Raw genomic sequence first — 15,995 nt, 5'->3', positions numbered from 1 at the left:
TTTTACTCTTGTTAAGTTCCTTTTGAACTCAGGAGGAAAAACTATGATGTGAAATGATTTAGACACTGCAGATTTATTATTGAAAAGCTAAATTCATTCTTTACACTGCAGAGGTTTTCTCTAAATAAATCTTTATTGCAATAACCACAAAACTGACCAAACTCTTACCTAAGTGCTTTCTGTTTGTTAAAATAACCTCCCAATTCTCTTACAATAACTACTTTACTACCCAGGATTCTTAGTATTAACCTTTTATATTAAAACACTACAAAAACATAGTGATATAATTAGTTCCAATTTAGGCTTGCCTCCTGTATTTATAAAATTTCTCTATCTCTTTCAGGTCTTACATCTATATATCTGTGTTTCAGTTAAAGAATTTCCCACTGAGACATTATCCACATTTGTAAAATTCCCATTCCTATATCCACTTCCACAGAAGCAAAGATGTGTACCATTCTAAGATTAAGGAATAATGTATTCCTTTAATGTAAGAGAACTTTGAGACATAATTCATGCAACTTAATATATTTTGATATTGTAATATGGACCAAACATCTTTTGAAACATATGTAAACATTCCTACTACTTGTGTCGAACTTAACTATAACTTAATAGCTAATTTTGAAAAATATATTAACATTGTTAAAATAGAAAATTATAAAAATATATTGTTATCAAACAATTCCTTAAGGGTTTATATAAATAAATAGAATAAGTGAATAAGGAGCCCTATATATCAGTAAATACAAGTGCAAGCATAGAAGGGCTGAGTTCACTTATGTTAGAAGCTTTTGCATGGATGCTTACCGTGTGCCCCGTGCTACAATAGGTGCTGGATCTAGATTTATCTGATGCCATCTGCCTCGATGTAATTAGTCCACTTCCTTTCTCCTACTTCCCCTCTCAAAAACAAAACACTTTTGGAATTGGCACCATTTTGTTACAAGGCAATTCCAGTGACTCAGTCTTTCCATAACATCTTTTATCAGTATCTTAGCTGTAGTGTTCTCCGAAGTGGTAGGAGAGAGTAATGAATTACTACCCAAGGCTTACATGAGGCACAGATAAATCTAATTTAATAAGTAAAAAACATTATTTTGTCTAAATATGCTTCCTGAAATCAGGTAGGTAATGTTACAGATGTGGAAATAGATACCTACAGAAAGTAATCACTTTCTTTTATATTGATGATAGAACTTTGCTTTTGTCTAATGTTCTTTTTCTAAAGCCCTTGGGTTTGCTCTATTACATTATTCAGTTCTCTATAATTTTCTGATTAATATTAAAAATAAATTTAAACTGTGTAATGTGCAAGAACATAAAGGGAACAAAACTCCTTTGCAATTTCTGTACCCAGAGAAAACAATAATCAACATATTGTTGTAGAACCTTTCAGTCTGTTTTTCTATAAGTTATCATTTATCATCCATTAACTTTTTTTTATTTATTTACTTGTTTTTGGCTGTGTTGGGTCTTTGTTGCTGTGCGCGGGCTTTCTCTAGCTGTGGCGAGCGGGGGTTACTCCTCTTTGCGGTGCATGGGCTTCTCATTGCAGTGGCTTCTCTTGTTGTGGAGCACGGGCTCTAGGTGTGCGGGCTTCAGTACTTGTGGCTCGCGGGCTCAGTAATTGTGTCTCGTGGGCTCTAGAGCGCAGACTCAGTAGTTGTGGCGCACGGGCTTAGTTGCTCCGAGGCATGTGGGATCTTCCTGGACCAGGGCTCGAACCCATGTCCCCTGCATTGGCAGGCGGATTCTTTACCACTGCACCACCAGGCAAGTCCCTCCATTAACTTTTTGTTTTGACTTTCTGTGCGTTCCCTGGATTACTTCTTTTACACATATTTACCTCACACCTTTAAGTAGCAATTTCCAGGCCTTTCACCTAAAATCCAGGTCCCTCTAGACAAATCCATTTGGTACCTCTAAAATACCTCCAAACACAAATTCATTATTTTCCTTCTTTCTTCTTGAGTTTTCCAGTTTGTCAGTTCTTGACGCTGTTCTTTTTCTCCCTCACACACTTCATTGGTCACCAAATACTGCTGTTTCTATGAGCAAAATCTCTCCTTAGGGTGCTGTTTCTCTTCTGCCCCAGTCTCCTGCCTTCAGGCTCACTTCCATCCATTGTCCTTAGATTTATCCTCTTAAAACAGACAGTTAATGGAGTTCCCCCAGCGGCTTCCCACTGATACAGGATAAAGTCCAAATCCTTAATGTGGCTGACAAGATCCTCCCATTTTAGCATCTCTCCTCCCCAGACCAGAGCCACCAAAAGAACCTGGACTAGAATTACTTTTGACTTGAGGTCTAATACTCCACCTAGTGGTATGGGACAACATTCTGGGATGGGAACCTAGGAAATATGCCACGTCAGCCCTATGAGATCAAGCAAACCTGCCAACACAGCTGTCTGTCAGCTAGAGTCAGATGCGAAAAGGGACAAGCAACCCTGGGACTCAATGGCCCACCTGGTAGTTTTCTATAAGCACTGGATCCTCCTAAGAAAATGCCTCAAACCTCCAAACCGTTGTTATCATTGCCATTCTTGAGAGAAAATGAAAAGCTACGATGGCATCTCTTTACTTAACTGTCACCAAATAAAATCACAGGATAATTCTGACTCAACTATTGTAATGTTGCCTACATCCTTCCAGAATTTTCATGAAACTCAAACGAATCACAGTATTCATTCATCTATGTACATGTCACCCACTCAATGCACATTTAAAGAGCACCTGTAATGCAGATACTACACAAAGCTAAAATACAGGGTCCAAGCCAAAGCAGCCTGTAAACAGGAGAGCAGATAAATAAATCCAGGATGACAATGCAGAAGGGAAGTCTAACCTGTCCAGGGACAGGGAGGGCTTCCTGGAAGAAAAGATGACTGAGGGGATTTGGTGAAGTCTAGTAAGAGTTAGTTAGGTAAAGAGCAGAGTGAAGGGTATTGTTTCACATTCAAAGTGTTACACACGCAACAGAGTGCAGCACGTTAAAAATCTATCCCAAAGCAGCATCTGCAGTTAGTGCAGCATCATGAAAAGAGAAATCTCAATGGATAGGACTCTATCAACCTCCTTCAGGGAAACCCTACAGAGCAAAATGTCTCCATTTAAAAATACTTCTTAAGCAGCAGCATTTAAAGTAGCATGAGAAGAGACAGTATATTAAACTGTACAACTGTAAAAACCACACATTTTCAAATGTCCAATGTGTACACTGTAAAAGATGTGAAATGCAATTTTCCTTACTCCTCTTTCCCTTTTAGGGATAATACTCAACACTTAAAAATTTAAGAGGAAGTTTATTAATCACACAGAAGGCTCTTTCTATAGGTTGACAGTTACAGCTTTTTATAAAATGCTGAATGGCTTCAGATTAAAAGCATCCATGAAGCTATGTAATATATGACATAATCACGGGAACCCACTGGAATACTACAACCACAGGCTTTCCACTGCAGATACCTCATCTGCCTCTGTTGGAGCAATGTCAGCAAAACCTCATTTATAACCATCCCAATGGCAGCCCACCTTTATCTTTGATGAGCACTAGTAGAGAGTTACATTAACACAGAGACGAGATCTGTCCCCCGATAACTTTGGCATCAACTGGGACCAAGCTTGGGACCCTGTGGACCAAGTGCCTGCCGCCAGCCCAGGTTTCATATACTGGACTGCAGTTTGTTCTCAGAGACCTCAGTCTTCTGTCTCTGAGCCTAGCAATCTCAAGTACACTGTAACCCGTGTGCCACATCAAGTTTCATCTCCTGGTTCCCTTTCTTTGCACTCTTTTTAGTTTTTTGGCTGCGCTGGGTCTTCGTTGCTGCGAGCGGGGGCTACTCTTCGTTGTGGTGCGCAACCTTCTCATTATGGTGGCTTCTCTTGTTGTGGAGCATGGGCTCTAGGTACACAGGCTTCAGTAGTTGTGGCCCACGGGCTCAGTAGTTGTGGCTTGTGGGCTCTGGAGCACAGGCTCAGTAGTTGTGGTGCATGGGCTTAGTTGCTCCGCGGCATGTGGGATCCTCCTGGACCAGGGTTTGAACCCACGTCCCCTGCACTGGCAGGCGGATTCTTAACCACTGCACCACCAGGGAAGTCCCTTTGCATTCTCTTTTGAACATACTCCAGGCCTGCATGTGATAGGAGCAGTAGGTATGAGATGGATGGTAAAGTAAAGCAGGATCATCACCTCCATCGTGCTAGACAAGCCACCTGTGCTAATGCAGCTGCAGATGCAATGACTATCCTCAGAAACTACATGATATTGTGGACTCATCTTAAGATTCCCCTCAGCTACAACTCTCAAGTCATCATCATCGTGGTCTTTTTTTTTTTAACCAATGGATGCTAGGCCATTTCTCCTCCATTTCCTATTGCCTAGGAAACAGTGCAGGCATTTCTATCAAGATTTTTATGGACATGTCTATAAATATTAAGAAAAATATTCCTCATACAAGAAAAGTGACCATTCATTTAATAAATATTTATGAGCAGACACAATGTGCTAGACACTGTGTTAGATGTTGGGAACATAAAATTAAACAAGACACACCAACATTATTCAATTGTCATTCCCTTTAAACAAGATTATATATATATTTTATATATATATATATATATCTTTACAAAATATTTATATATTTATATAAATATAAATTATTATATAATTGTCATTCCCTTTACACATTATATATTATATATATACACACACACATAGTAGCTGCTCAATAAACTGTTACTATTATTATTATTTATTATGACCAGTTACAAATTGTTTTTTAAAAACTATTAGATTTTTTAAATGAAAATACTGCAAAGTTGCCACCAATACTCACCAATACTATAATATCTCTTTAGTTCTGTACGCCTGATCTCCTTTAACTGATTACTTTTTCTCTTTTTTTTCTCATCAGTAATATATTCCTCTTCCACAGCAATGTTGCACATGTCTTGTTCTAAAATGACTGTACTAGCATCTTCTTTTCCAGAATGAGTCCTTGTAGCCATAGCTGAGGCTGTCTCTGCATTTTGTTTGGCTTGCTTTTTCTTTTTCAATCTAGGGATGAGGAAAAAAAAAAGGAAAAACATTGGAGAAATAATTTGCTAAGAGAAATCATATTAATTTCATGCTACTGGGCTTTGAGAAACTAATTAATTGATATTGAAAAGTCTTTATATTACTGTTAATTACACTTTCCTGTTATTATTTTTTCTTTTTTAATCACTTAAAAATTCTTATGTGGAGATCTGTGGCCTTTCCTCAATTTTATATCCTCCACACTTATGTCTCAAAAAAAATCACTGGGAAATGTTTTAGACCTGAGGAAATACTAGATTCTTCTATAGGCTATAAAATGTTGGGTATTTTTAATCAAGATATGCAGCTACCCTACTACAATGCCATGTTTAGTGTGTTACATTTTTTTAAAAGTGTTTCTGGTTTCAAGGGTACCTTTGGACTGATGGGCAAGCACATTTATAAAAACAAATCCTTTATAATTGGCTTACACACTGAGTAGAAAGGTTTGGCAAGGTATGAACTGGTTCAGGTCTGAGTAATTCCTTTCCTTTACACATGATAGTAGTAGTGAAGAAAGAGCTGCATTTCCTGAGATAGAAAATGCCACAATGACAACATATAGTTGTTATGATTACTAATATAATAGCTGACTGATACATTAGTTAACATATTTGATGTTTTTAATTCTTCATTCCTAAGTCAAAGACGTATAACAGAAGAAGTTTATAATAATTCATTGAAATCCAGTAACTCAAAATATTTTCCAGTTGATGTATCACTCTGGTTAACTGACGTGTCACTCTGTACTCACTAGTCCTTCGTAAGAATGTTTTTACTACCCCAGAATGTAAAGAATAAGGGCCTTGGCCTCTACTATGTGTGGCAGTCTGGTCATATATAAACATTTTTAAAATTAGGACCATTTTCCCCCTTCTATCTAGACACAGTTGGCTTTCTCACACACATGTCTATTTCCTTTGCTCTCTTGAGCATCTATACAATTTGATGCTGGGCAATGGATGAAATGTTTTGGGAGAAAAAGGAGATAACTGTAGGATCAAACAGGGACTAAGGTTTGATTTTATGCTGATTTGCTCTGTAATGTTGGAAAAATTAACAGTCTAAAGAGGTCCCTCACTGAGGCTTAGCTATCTAATGGGGTCTTTTATTAGGATCAATTGAAAAAATATGTATCAACAGTAAAATACAAACCAACAGAAACAGTAGAATATACCCAAATGCAATCATAGAACTATATAGAACATGAGAACTAAGCATGGTATAGTTCATGCTTAGTTCAAAAAGTTCATGTTATAGTTCAAAAACTCAGCTTTGGAGATAAAGGTACCATATCATGTTCTAACAAAACATTTCAACTAAGCTGTTATTCACTGAGCAGCCATTAGCTAATCAATGAGTATATGGCCTAGGAGAAAGGAGAGCTGGAAAAAAGTCATAAATGAATATATTGCCCATCTCTTAGCTTAGCTCTCTCTTTAGGTTTACTTGTTAAAAAAACAAATAAGAACACAAACTAAAAAAAATTGGAAATTCATAAAAAGGAATTATATCCAGGAAGCATGTTTTTATTTTCTATCGTCAGATTTTAAACTGTTTTTTTCCGGTAAAAGAGTAGGTGGCTCTTTGCAAAGGCGTGTCAGATAATGCTCCTAATAAAACAAGTTCTCTCTCGATCAAGACTTCTGTATGAGGCTGAAATTAATATGCAGTAACCTGGATATCACACAGAGATCAGCTCTTTGCTTCGGGAGGTCTATGCAAAGAACTGATCTCTGTATCCAGAAGGACATGCTGATCTTGTTCTGATATACTGGTTTAACAAAAACATGCTTGAGGTGAACATTATTGCCCACTTCCCAAAATGATTCCTTCCAGGGAGGAGAGAAAAGAGACTTCAAAAATTAGTTCTATGCAGACTGAGATATGTTGCTGCTTCTTAATCTCCTGAATTTTTCTACTGTAAGTTAATTTAAATGTCCTTATTTCACTGTTCCCACTATAATTAAATTCACTCAGATCTAGGGCACATGTTTTGATGAACAGCAGCACTGTCGGAGACATCTCATTAGAGGCTGATTTTCACACGCAGAAATAACAAAATGGGATACATTGTTTCACTCATTTTCCCCCCCTTTCCACACAGACCATTATTGTCAACCCATATAGCCAAACATAGTTGTTATTTCAGAAAGGAAAAAAAAAAAGCTAGATAATAGCAATACCAAACTTGTTTAACAGAAGACAGAGTACAATTTAACACTTCAGTAATTTTACAATCAGCTACATCTTTTGTTTTGACTAGAGAACTCATGAGAATTTGTTTCTCTGGAGGTTATCAATATGAGGGGAACATTCTGATCTTGTAACTGGAAATCAGATGTGAGTTCTGGAAGCCCACTGTAAAATCCTTCCCCAAAGCATGGAAATACATTGTTAATACTTTTCTAAGGGGGGATAACTGCCAATCTGATAAATGTGGTATAGTTAATGCTCTTCAAACATTCCTTTTTAGGGCTTTTATCTTTTAAGCCTTCCTTTGTTTTTTTTTTGTTTTTTTTGCGGTACGCGGGCCTCTCACCGTCGTCGTGTTCTTTGCGGAGCACAGGCTCCATACGAGCAGGCTCAGCGGCCATGGCTCACGGGCCCAGCCGCTCCGTGGCATGTGGTATCCTCCCAGACCGGGGCACGAACCCGTGTCCCCTGCATCGGCAGGCGGACTCTCAACCACTGCGCCACCAGGGAAGCCCAAGCCTTCCCTTTTGTTCTTCGAATCAGCATCATTCTAAGACATTCTCACAAAAGGGTTTTATTACTAAATTAAGATAACTGGAAACAAAAAGTTACATAAGAAAATAAACTCCCTTTATTTCACCAAAGCTTTTTTAATGGCCCCAAATGTACACATTTATATGGTGGACTAAGAAAATTACCTGGGGCTTCCCTGGTGGCACAGTGGTTAAGAACCCACCTGCCAATGCAGGGGACATGGGTTCGAGCCCTGGTCCGGGAAGATCCCACATGCTGCGGAGCAACTAAGTCCGTGCACCACAACTACTGAGTCTGCGCTCTAGAGTCTGCGAGCCACAACTACTGAGCCCACGTGCCACAACTACTGAAGCCCGCACACCTAGAGCCCGTGCTCCACAACAAGAGAAGCCACCGCAGTGAGAAGCCTGCGCACCACAACGAAGAGTAGCCCCCGCTTGCCGCAACTAGAGAAAGCCCGCACAGAGCAACAAAGACCCAATGCAACCAAAATTAATTAATTAAAAAAAAAAAATTACCTGGCAAGTCATCTTAAACAGATGAGTGATTGAAAATGGTGAGACATATTTAACATTTGATTGCTGTGAATCCAAAAAAACCCCAAAAAACCAAAAAACTAAAAAACAATAAACCTTTTGTGATGCTCATTTCTTTTTAAAAAATAGATCACAATTTCATAAAACAAGTGTTTATTACACAATCTCCTCTCACTACTGTAACCAAGCCCTGTCAATTCTATTTCCTAAATCTCTCCCTCTCAAATACACCTCTTTTTCTTGGTCTCTGCTCCCATGGAATGATTTCAGGCTTTCATCATCTCTCTGACTGAACTATTTTTTTACAATATAATTTATTGTTCTTTGTTTTATTATGAAAATAATATGTGTTCATACTAGGAAATTTTGAAAATGCAGAAAAATAAAACTAACACTTAAATCAAATGAAATGCTAACACTAAGAGGCAATCACTGTTTGGGGGAGAAAATGTAAAGGGAGGGGCAATTACACTAGTCAGACCTTCCCCAAGAGCAGAAGAATGAGGCAGTGTGGCTCACCATCGTGATTCTGAGCTGCTTATATGTGCCTTTCCATAAAGGATATTAAAGGACTATATAAGATAAACAAGGACCTACTGTCTTGTACAGGGAACTATACTCAGTATCTTGTAATAACCTATAATGGAAAAAATCTGAAAAAGAATATATAAGTATGTATGTACGTATAACTGAATCTGTTGTACACTTGAAACACAACATTGTAAATTAACAATACTCCAATTTAAAAAAAAGGAATACTAAAGGACTTATTTTGGAATCTCTTGGCTCTTTTTACATTAAAATTGTGTGCACTTGTAAGACATATGCACACCTCACTTTTTCCCCTACTCGTATCCTAATCCAGAAATAGCAGACTATAGAAATAAATAACGTGATACTACTAAAGAAAGCATTCTTTAGTAGCTCAGTGAAAACTGTTTTCCTATGAAGCTTTTTCCTTTACTAAAGGAAATAAGTTTAGAGCACTGGCAGCCATCAAAGCCAAGGGCCTGGAGCAAGTTCCTTTCTTTGTCTCTGCAGAGGTCTTCCCTGTTGCTTGCTGACCGCCAGTGGAATGTAACACAAAAAGGCACCAAATGCAGAGAGGAGGTTTTCATTAGCACTAGAGTGAAAGCTTCATGAGGGCAGGGATTTGTTTAGGTTCTGTTAATGCCATGGTCCCAGGGCCTGTGCATGGTACACATTAGCTATTCAATAAATACTTCTTGAAAAAATAAATAGATAAATGAGGTTACGTTCTGATTGTTTGAGATCTCCTCTCCTACAAACATGCCATTTCACAGCTTTCTTTGATTAGCAACATGTTCTCAAAAATAAACTCTCATCTCCGTATCTAGATACTTAAAAAGAAAATATATTAGCCACATATAATTAAAAATATATTAAACTATAGACTTCTTTCATTAATATTAACTTAGTGGCTCTCTACGACTCTTAATTCCATAATTTGAGGTCCATGTGTTTCTATAAAAAGTGCCATAGACATAAACATCTAGCACAGCACTGTCTAATATGGTAGCCACTAACTAGTCACCTGTGGTTACTAAATGTAATAAAAATTAAATAAAAATTTTAAATTCAGTTCTTCAGTTACAAGAGTCATATTTTAAGAACTCAATAGACGCATGTGCTAGTGGGTACTGTACTGAACAACACAAGTATAGAACACTTGTGTCATCAGACAGTACTGGACAGTGCTGACCTAGAGCTGACTCAACAGAGAGCCCTATCAGCAAGAGACTAGAGGAAAGACTGAAGACAGAAATCGTTTCATATTTAAAGCTTACTGAGTATGTGCATAGAATACGTCTACAAGGGTATAACAAAAAATTTGTAAAGTGAGTTTCCAGCTAAAGAAAGGTAGTAGCTGTGGGGAAAGAGAGAGTAAGAAAAATTACTTTCTGCTTCTCTTTTATATATTTTGGATCTTAAACCATGTACAACATCTAGTCCCCCCCCCCAATTTTTTTAAGTATTTAGTCTTTGAAGTCTCCTTCCTACAATAATTTAACACATATATTGTCACATTTTTAAAATTGAGTTTTACTTTTTAAAAAAGATTATTTCGAAAAGTTTGAAAGAGCTTTCTTCTAACAGCAACTACTATTGAGTTGACTAATGAACCAGGCACTGTGTTATGTACTTTATAAATATTATCCTATCCTCACAAAAGGCCAAGGAGGTAGGCAATCTTATCTTACAGATAAGAAATGGAAGGCTGAGAAAAATTAGGGCCACTTTGCAAGGTCACAGGGCTTGGTTAAGTTGTGGAACAGGAATTCACAATGGCCACAGGGCCTCCAGGATCTCTCCTAAAGGTGTTATGGCATATATATATTTTGACTTTAAAATAAAATCCACTGGACTTTGGAAATTCTCTGAACTATTTGAGGGAGAATGGTTTGGCAACCTGGTAGGCTTCAATGGAGAACATGCTCACAGGAAGGAAAGAGGTTCTGGGCTTGGCTGTCTGACAATCAGTTGTGACCTTCTTTGGAAATAAGATAAACTCTCCAGGACTTCTAAGGTAAACAAAAGCAAGAGGCTGACATGATTTTCAAGGTCCTGTCTGCTTCTAACAGTTGGCTGAGCTTAGGAAATGTGCTAAAGCTATTTTTGAGGTTAAAAAAAAAACCTTTTAAATCCAAACTAAACCTTCCTAAGAGTCTGCACTTTCCTGTGCTCCCTCACATCTGATTACATCTTCCACTGCAGAGCTTCCAGCCCTGGGAAAATCCAGAGGTTAAGAAAGAACACCCTTCATATACAAAGGATGTTTAAAAAAAAAAAAAAGGCAAGAAGCTCTGCTCTACAATTTGAGCTAATATCTCCATGAAGAAAAGTAGAAAATGTCAAAACTGAGCAGCCATGGAGGCAATATAATCTTCTTTTTCTTTTATCGTTTTTTTTTTAAGTTTTTTCATCTTTTAATTTTCTTAAGCATACCCCTTGGTGTCTCATTTCATCCAGTTACAGGTAAAGAGGGGATGAGGGCTTCCCTGGTGGCGCAGTGGCTGAGAGTCCGCCTGCCGATGCAGGGGACACGGGTTCGTGCCCCGATCCGGGAAGATCCCACATGCCGCTGAGCGGCTGGGCCCGTGAGCCATGGCCACTGAGCCTGCACATCCGGAGCCTGTGCTCCGCAACGGGAGAGGCCACAGCAGTGAGAGGCCCGTGTACCGCAAAAAAAAAAAAAAAAAAAAAGAGGGGATGAGATTTGGTCTGTGGAACTCCAGAGAACATATTAACGAGCAAGAGGAAGTCACAAAAAAATAAACATTAGTTCAATATAACTTTCTAACAGAGCAATCCAATAGTGGGACTGGCTGTTTCACCAGAAAGGGAACTCCCCGTCACTGGAAGTATTCAAGCAGGTCAGGTCCAAGTTGTGACCTCCCAAACTGCATGTAATAGCCTTGCATATTTTTTATTGGAATATAATTGACATATTATATTAGCTTCAGGTGTACAACATAATGACTCAATATATGTATATATTATGAAATGACCACCATAATAAGTCTAGTTAACATCCATCACCACACATAGCCACAAATTTTTTTTTCTTGTGATAAGAACTTTTAAGATCTACTCTCTTAGTAACTTGCAAATATACAATCCAGTATTATTAACTATAGTCACCATGCTGTACATTATATCCCCAGAACTTATTTTATAACTAGATATTTGTGTCTTTTGACCACCTTCACCCATTTCACCCACCCCCCAATACAGTCTTCTTTAATACAAATATTTCTCCTCAAAATTGCTTCTGTACGGAAATAAGAGTATTAACATAAAAGATGTAGATGTAATATTATTTCATTTAAAAAGTTATAGAACAGTATTATAGTATGACCCTATTTTTGTGAAATAAAACAAAAAATAAAAGAAAACCCTCCAAGACCAACAACTATTCCATTTAGCTATATATGTACATAGGTTTAGATATATAGGTATGGGAAAATGGTTGGTCAATGGGGAAAGAGAGAAGAGGGGTAACTTTTACTTTACACTTACGTAATTTGGTGTTGAATTTTTTTATACAGCAAGCATATATATTAATTTTGTAATTATAAGGCAAATACATTTTAAAAAACTAAGCATCTATAGCTATGACAACATTTTGCTAAATCTCATTCAGAGGTATATTCTTTTTTCTGAATCCAGCTATCACAGTAAATTGCTGCACTGCAACCCCAATCCCCTTCTTTATCAAGGCGGAGCTGGTCTGTGGCCCTCAGGGGACGTTCTCTTAGTTCTTGATCTTGGCTGTTCCACTGCAACCTTGTCGTTGTACTGTTCTGACCTTCAGAGTCTTGGCTGTTTTTTCCCGGTTGCCTAAACCAGACTCTTGCCATTTCCAGACTCAGGGGAATGGGTGTTGCCACCGAGTAAGTTCGGCCTGTGAGCCAGAAACATCTGTGTTTGAACCCTCATTCTTTATTAGGTATGCATCTTCAGGCAAGTTACTAAATCTCAACTCGGGTTCCTTATCTGTGAAAGGGAAACAACGGCCTCAGATGGGGTTTTCTGATGATTAAACTAAGTAGTACACGGACAGCTTACCTGTACTATTAAACTCAACCTGTGCCTGGCTCCCAGTAAGAGCTCAATAACCAGATGTTCCTACTTGGTTGTGCCACTGTTGTTGTCACTACTTGGGGATCTCTCAAGATCCAAGAAAATGAGGTAACATATAAAAAGAGTATAACACAACAAAGATGTCTGAGAGATTCCAGACATTATTCTTCTCACTGTACATAAATATTAACTTTAGTTAACTGTGCTATGAATTTAGACACCAGCACAAAGCTATTTATTATTTCTAGGAGAACATCACTTCTGGTGTTCCATTTCATTTTGTGATTTCACAAATGGAAGGTCAGTCTTCCGTTTCCACTGCAAATTCCCAACTGGGATAAATGCCAAATAAAATCAAACTTCAAGCCGGGGGTGGGGGGGAATCATTGAAAAACAAAACGAAACAGAACACTCACCTAATGAAAATTCTCTCTTGGAATTATGATCAAATAAAACCAAAAAGTTCAGGAGTAATCCCTGGGAAAATCTGTAGATGTACCTGATTCTAGTGCCACCCTTTGAAATGTGCATTCATTTTTCTCATTTAGTCTAATTTTGATCATGAAATCCCCCTCTCCCCCAGGGGAATTCATCAGTTCAAATGGAAAAACTCTGGTTCCATAGAACCAACACAGTTAGAAAATGAAATCCTTTGGCTTTGAGTTCACTAACCAGCAATACAGCCATCCAGATGAACACAGGTAACAGAATTTCCCTTGGCCTCAAGAAACAACTGGGTTCCAATAAAGACTGCTAAACAGAATGCCAATCAGGGACACACCACAAAATTTTCCCTTTTCTAGGATTTCTTTGTGCTATTATAACAGTGGTGGAATCAGCAGATCTGAGGGGACTCTGGTAATCAAAGTGCAGGTGCCAGGAGTGGACATAAACAAATTGTCACACTTTCAGAGAAGGCTTGGGGGGGGTGGCTTCATAAGGGACATTTCAGAGAACCTTACACGCTCCCCCCAGTACCAGGATGACAATGGTACTGCCACAAAATGGATGCCTACTGTGTAGAATGTTTGCCTTGTATTTACGAAACAAGACAGGCTTTTGTTGCATATATAGAGTGCCCGTGTGGGAGTCTGGTTCCCTTTTCCAAAAATCAGGATGCTGAGTCACAACCTGAAAAAGTTACATGGGAATCAATACGTACGGACAACAGCAATATATATCTCAGCCATAAACTGAGAAAGGGAACCAGAAAAGGGAACTTGCTCTGGGAGATAAGAGAATTGCATTCTGCTAAGAGTAATCGGCAAAGTCCTGTAAATATAATATTTAAATATTAGGAATTTTACTGCTTATCAGTCAAGAATAAGCTGATAAACACAGCAATACAGAAACTAACCAAAATCTGCAAACAGAAATGTTAAGAAATGACTACGTATTTGGCAGTTTTTAAATTCCCTTTTGCTTTATAATGGTATTATGTATGTAGTTTATTTAACTTAATATCATCAAATCAACTAGCTGTATTAGCTTCCTATGGCTGCTGTCACAAATTACCACAAACTTGGTAGTTTAAAACAACACACACATATTCTCTTACAGTTCTGAAGGTCAGAAGTCCAAACTCAGTCACGGGGCCACACTACCTGCAGACACTCTTTCCTTGCCTTCTCCAGCTGCTAGAGTTGTATCCCTTGTGGCCCCTTCTCCCATCTTCAAAGCCAGCAGCACAGTTTCTCATTTCACTGTCACACATGCTTCTCTGCAGTCAAATCTCCCTCTGCCTCCTTCTTATATGAACACTGAGATTGCATTCAGAAGCCAACCTGGATAATCCAGGATAATCTCCCCATCTCAAGAGCCTTAACCTAATCTTATCTTCAAGGTCTTTTAGGCAGAGAAGGTAACACTCCCAGGTCTAAGGATTAGAAGCTGGATATCTTTGGGCGTCATTATTCAGTCTACCACACTGGCTAAATTAGCTTTTGCGTCACAAATAATTGTAAACTGAGCAGCATATCACTGTAGTGTCTTAGTTTCCCATGTCTAAATCATTTCTGCATCTATGCAATGTGTTGTCTACGTTACTTGAAAAAGTTCACTCCTGTCAGTGACCGGCAGTAAGCAAATATTTCTCAAGAAAAAACAAAAAGTTTACTCAGGACCATCTTGAAATCTAAAGGTGCAATGAAAATACCACAAACACGAGCTCTCATTTTATGTTGGGTGACTGCAAAACAGCCTCTTGGAGGTGGAGATATTGGAAGGAAAATTGTTACCAGTCAGGATTTTTAAGGAGTTCATCTCATTTTCATATCTGATTTCTTTAATCTTCACTGAAAACAGGTATTCATTCTTTATGACCAAAGCCAAGAAGTCCTCCAAATACTTTTTTTTTCTTTTACTAGAGCCCCTTAGCATGCCCAGAAATCTTTTTTTTTAAGTCAGTTAACTATTTTTTAAAATATCTTTTACTCAGAATGAATCATATGCTCAGACTCCCCAGTGACATTTACAGAAAAGAGCATTGGGATATATACTTCAATGACATATACATCTCAGCATAACAGCAACATATTTCAGGGACACAATTCTTCTGGAGAAACAGAAAATTTTGATTTATTGAAGCCACTTAAGCAAAACAAGCAACTAATTAAAGAATACTACTCTGAAAATTTTCAAGCTGAAATACGAAGATGCCAGGGATCTTGTTCTCAGATTTTAACCTAAATCCCTGTTAACTGCTTAAACTACAGAAACATGGAGAAAAGTAAGGCTGAAAAAAGACAATCCTGAAAAGAAATCAGTTTAGTATATAAATTAACATTTTCTTGAAGGCCTAGTGAGTGAAACACAACATTTATGATCAGCAGAAATGGCCTGCTTACAGAAAACAGTTATGAGTGGCATAATATTATAATATGCTCTAACTCAACTTCTCTCACCCTTCCAACTTTTAAAATATATTCTAATAATTTTTAACTGCTTTTTTTTTTTTTGCGGTACGCAGGCCTCTCACTGTTGTGGCCTCTCCCGTTGCGGAACACAGGCTCCGGACGCACAGGCTCAGCGGCCATGGCCCAC

The 15,995-nt window shown here is 38.1% G+C and overlaps 1 protein-coding gene across 4 annotated transcripts in view; it reads right to left on the bottom strand.

Moving 5' to 3' along the window:
* Positions 1-15,995, bottom strand: part of NCOA7 (nuclear receptor coactivator 7) — a 144,884-nt gene that overhangs the window by 72,848 nt on the left and 56,041 nt on the right. For 3 of the 4 annotated variants that reach the window (XM_079939509.1, XM_079939511.1, XM_079939510.1), the window contains exon 3: positions 4,841-5,061. In XM_079939509.1, coding sequence (XP_079795635.1) covers positions 4,841-5,061 — 221 coding nt within the window. Of the gene's footprint in view, positions 1-4,840; positions 5,062-14,511; positions 15,289-15,995 lie in introns of those variants that run through there. The other variant, XM_079939512.1, reaches the window with a different exon arrangement.

Source organism: Stenella coeruleoalba (genome assembly GCF_951394435.1).
Source record: "Stenella coeruleoalba genome assembly, chromosome: 12".
In the NCBI taxonomy this organism is placed as follows: domain Eukaryota; kingdom Metazoa; phylum Chordata; class Mammalia; order Artiodactyla; family Delphinidae; genus Stenella; species Stenella coeruleoalba.
Note: the sequence above shows the minus strand (reverse complement) of the source record. Positions and strands in the feature narration are given on the sequence as shown.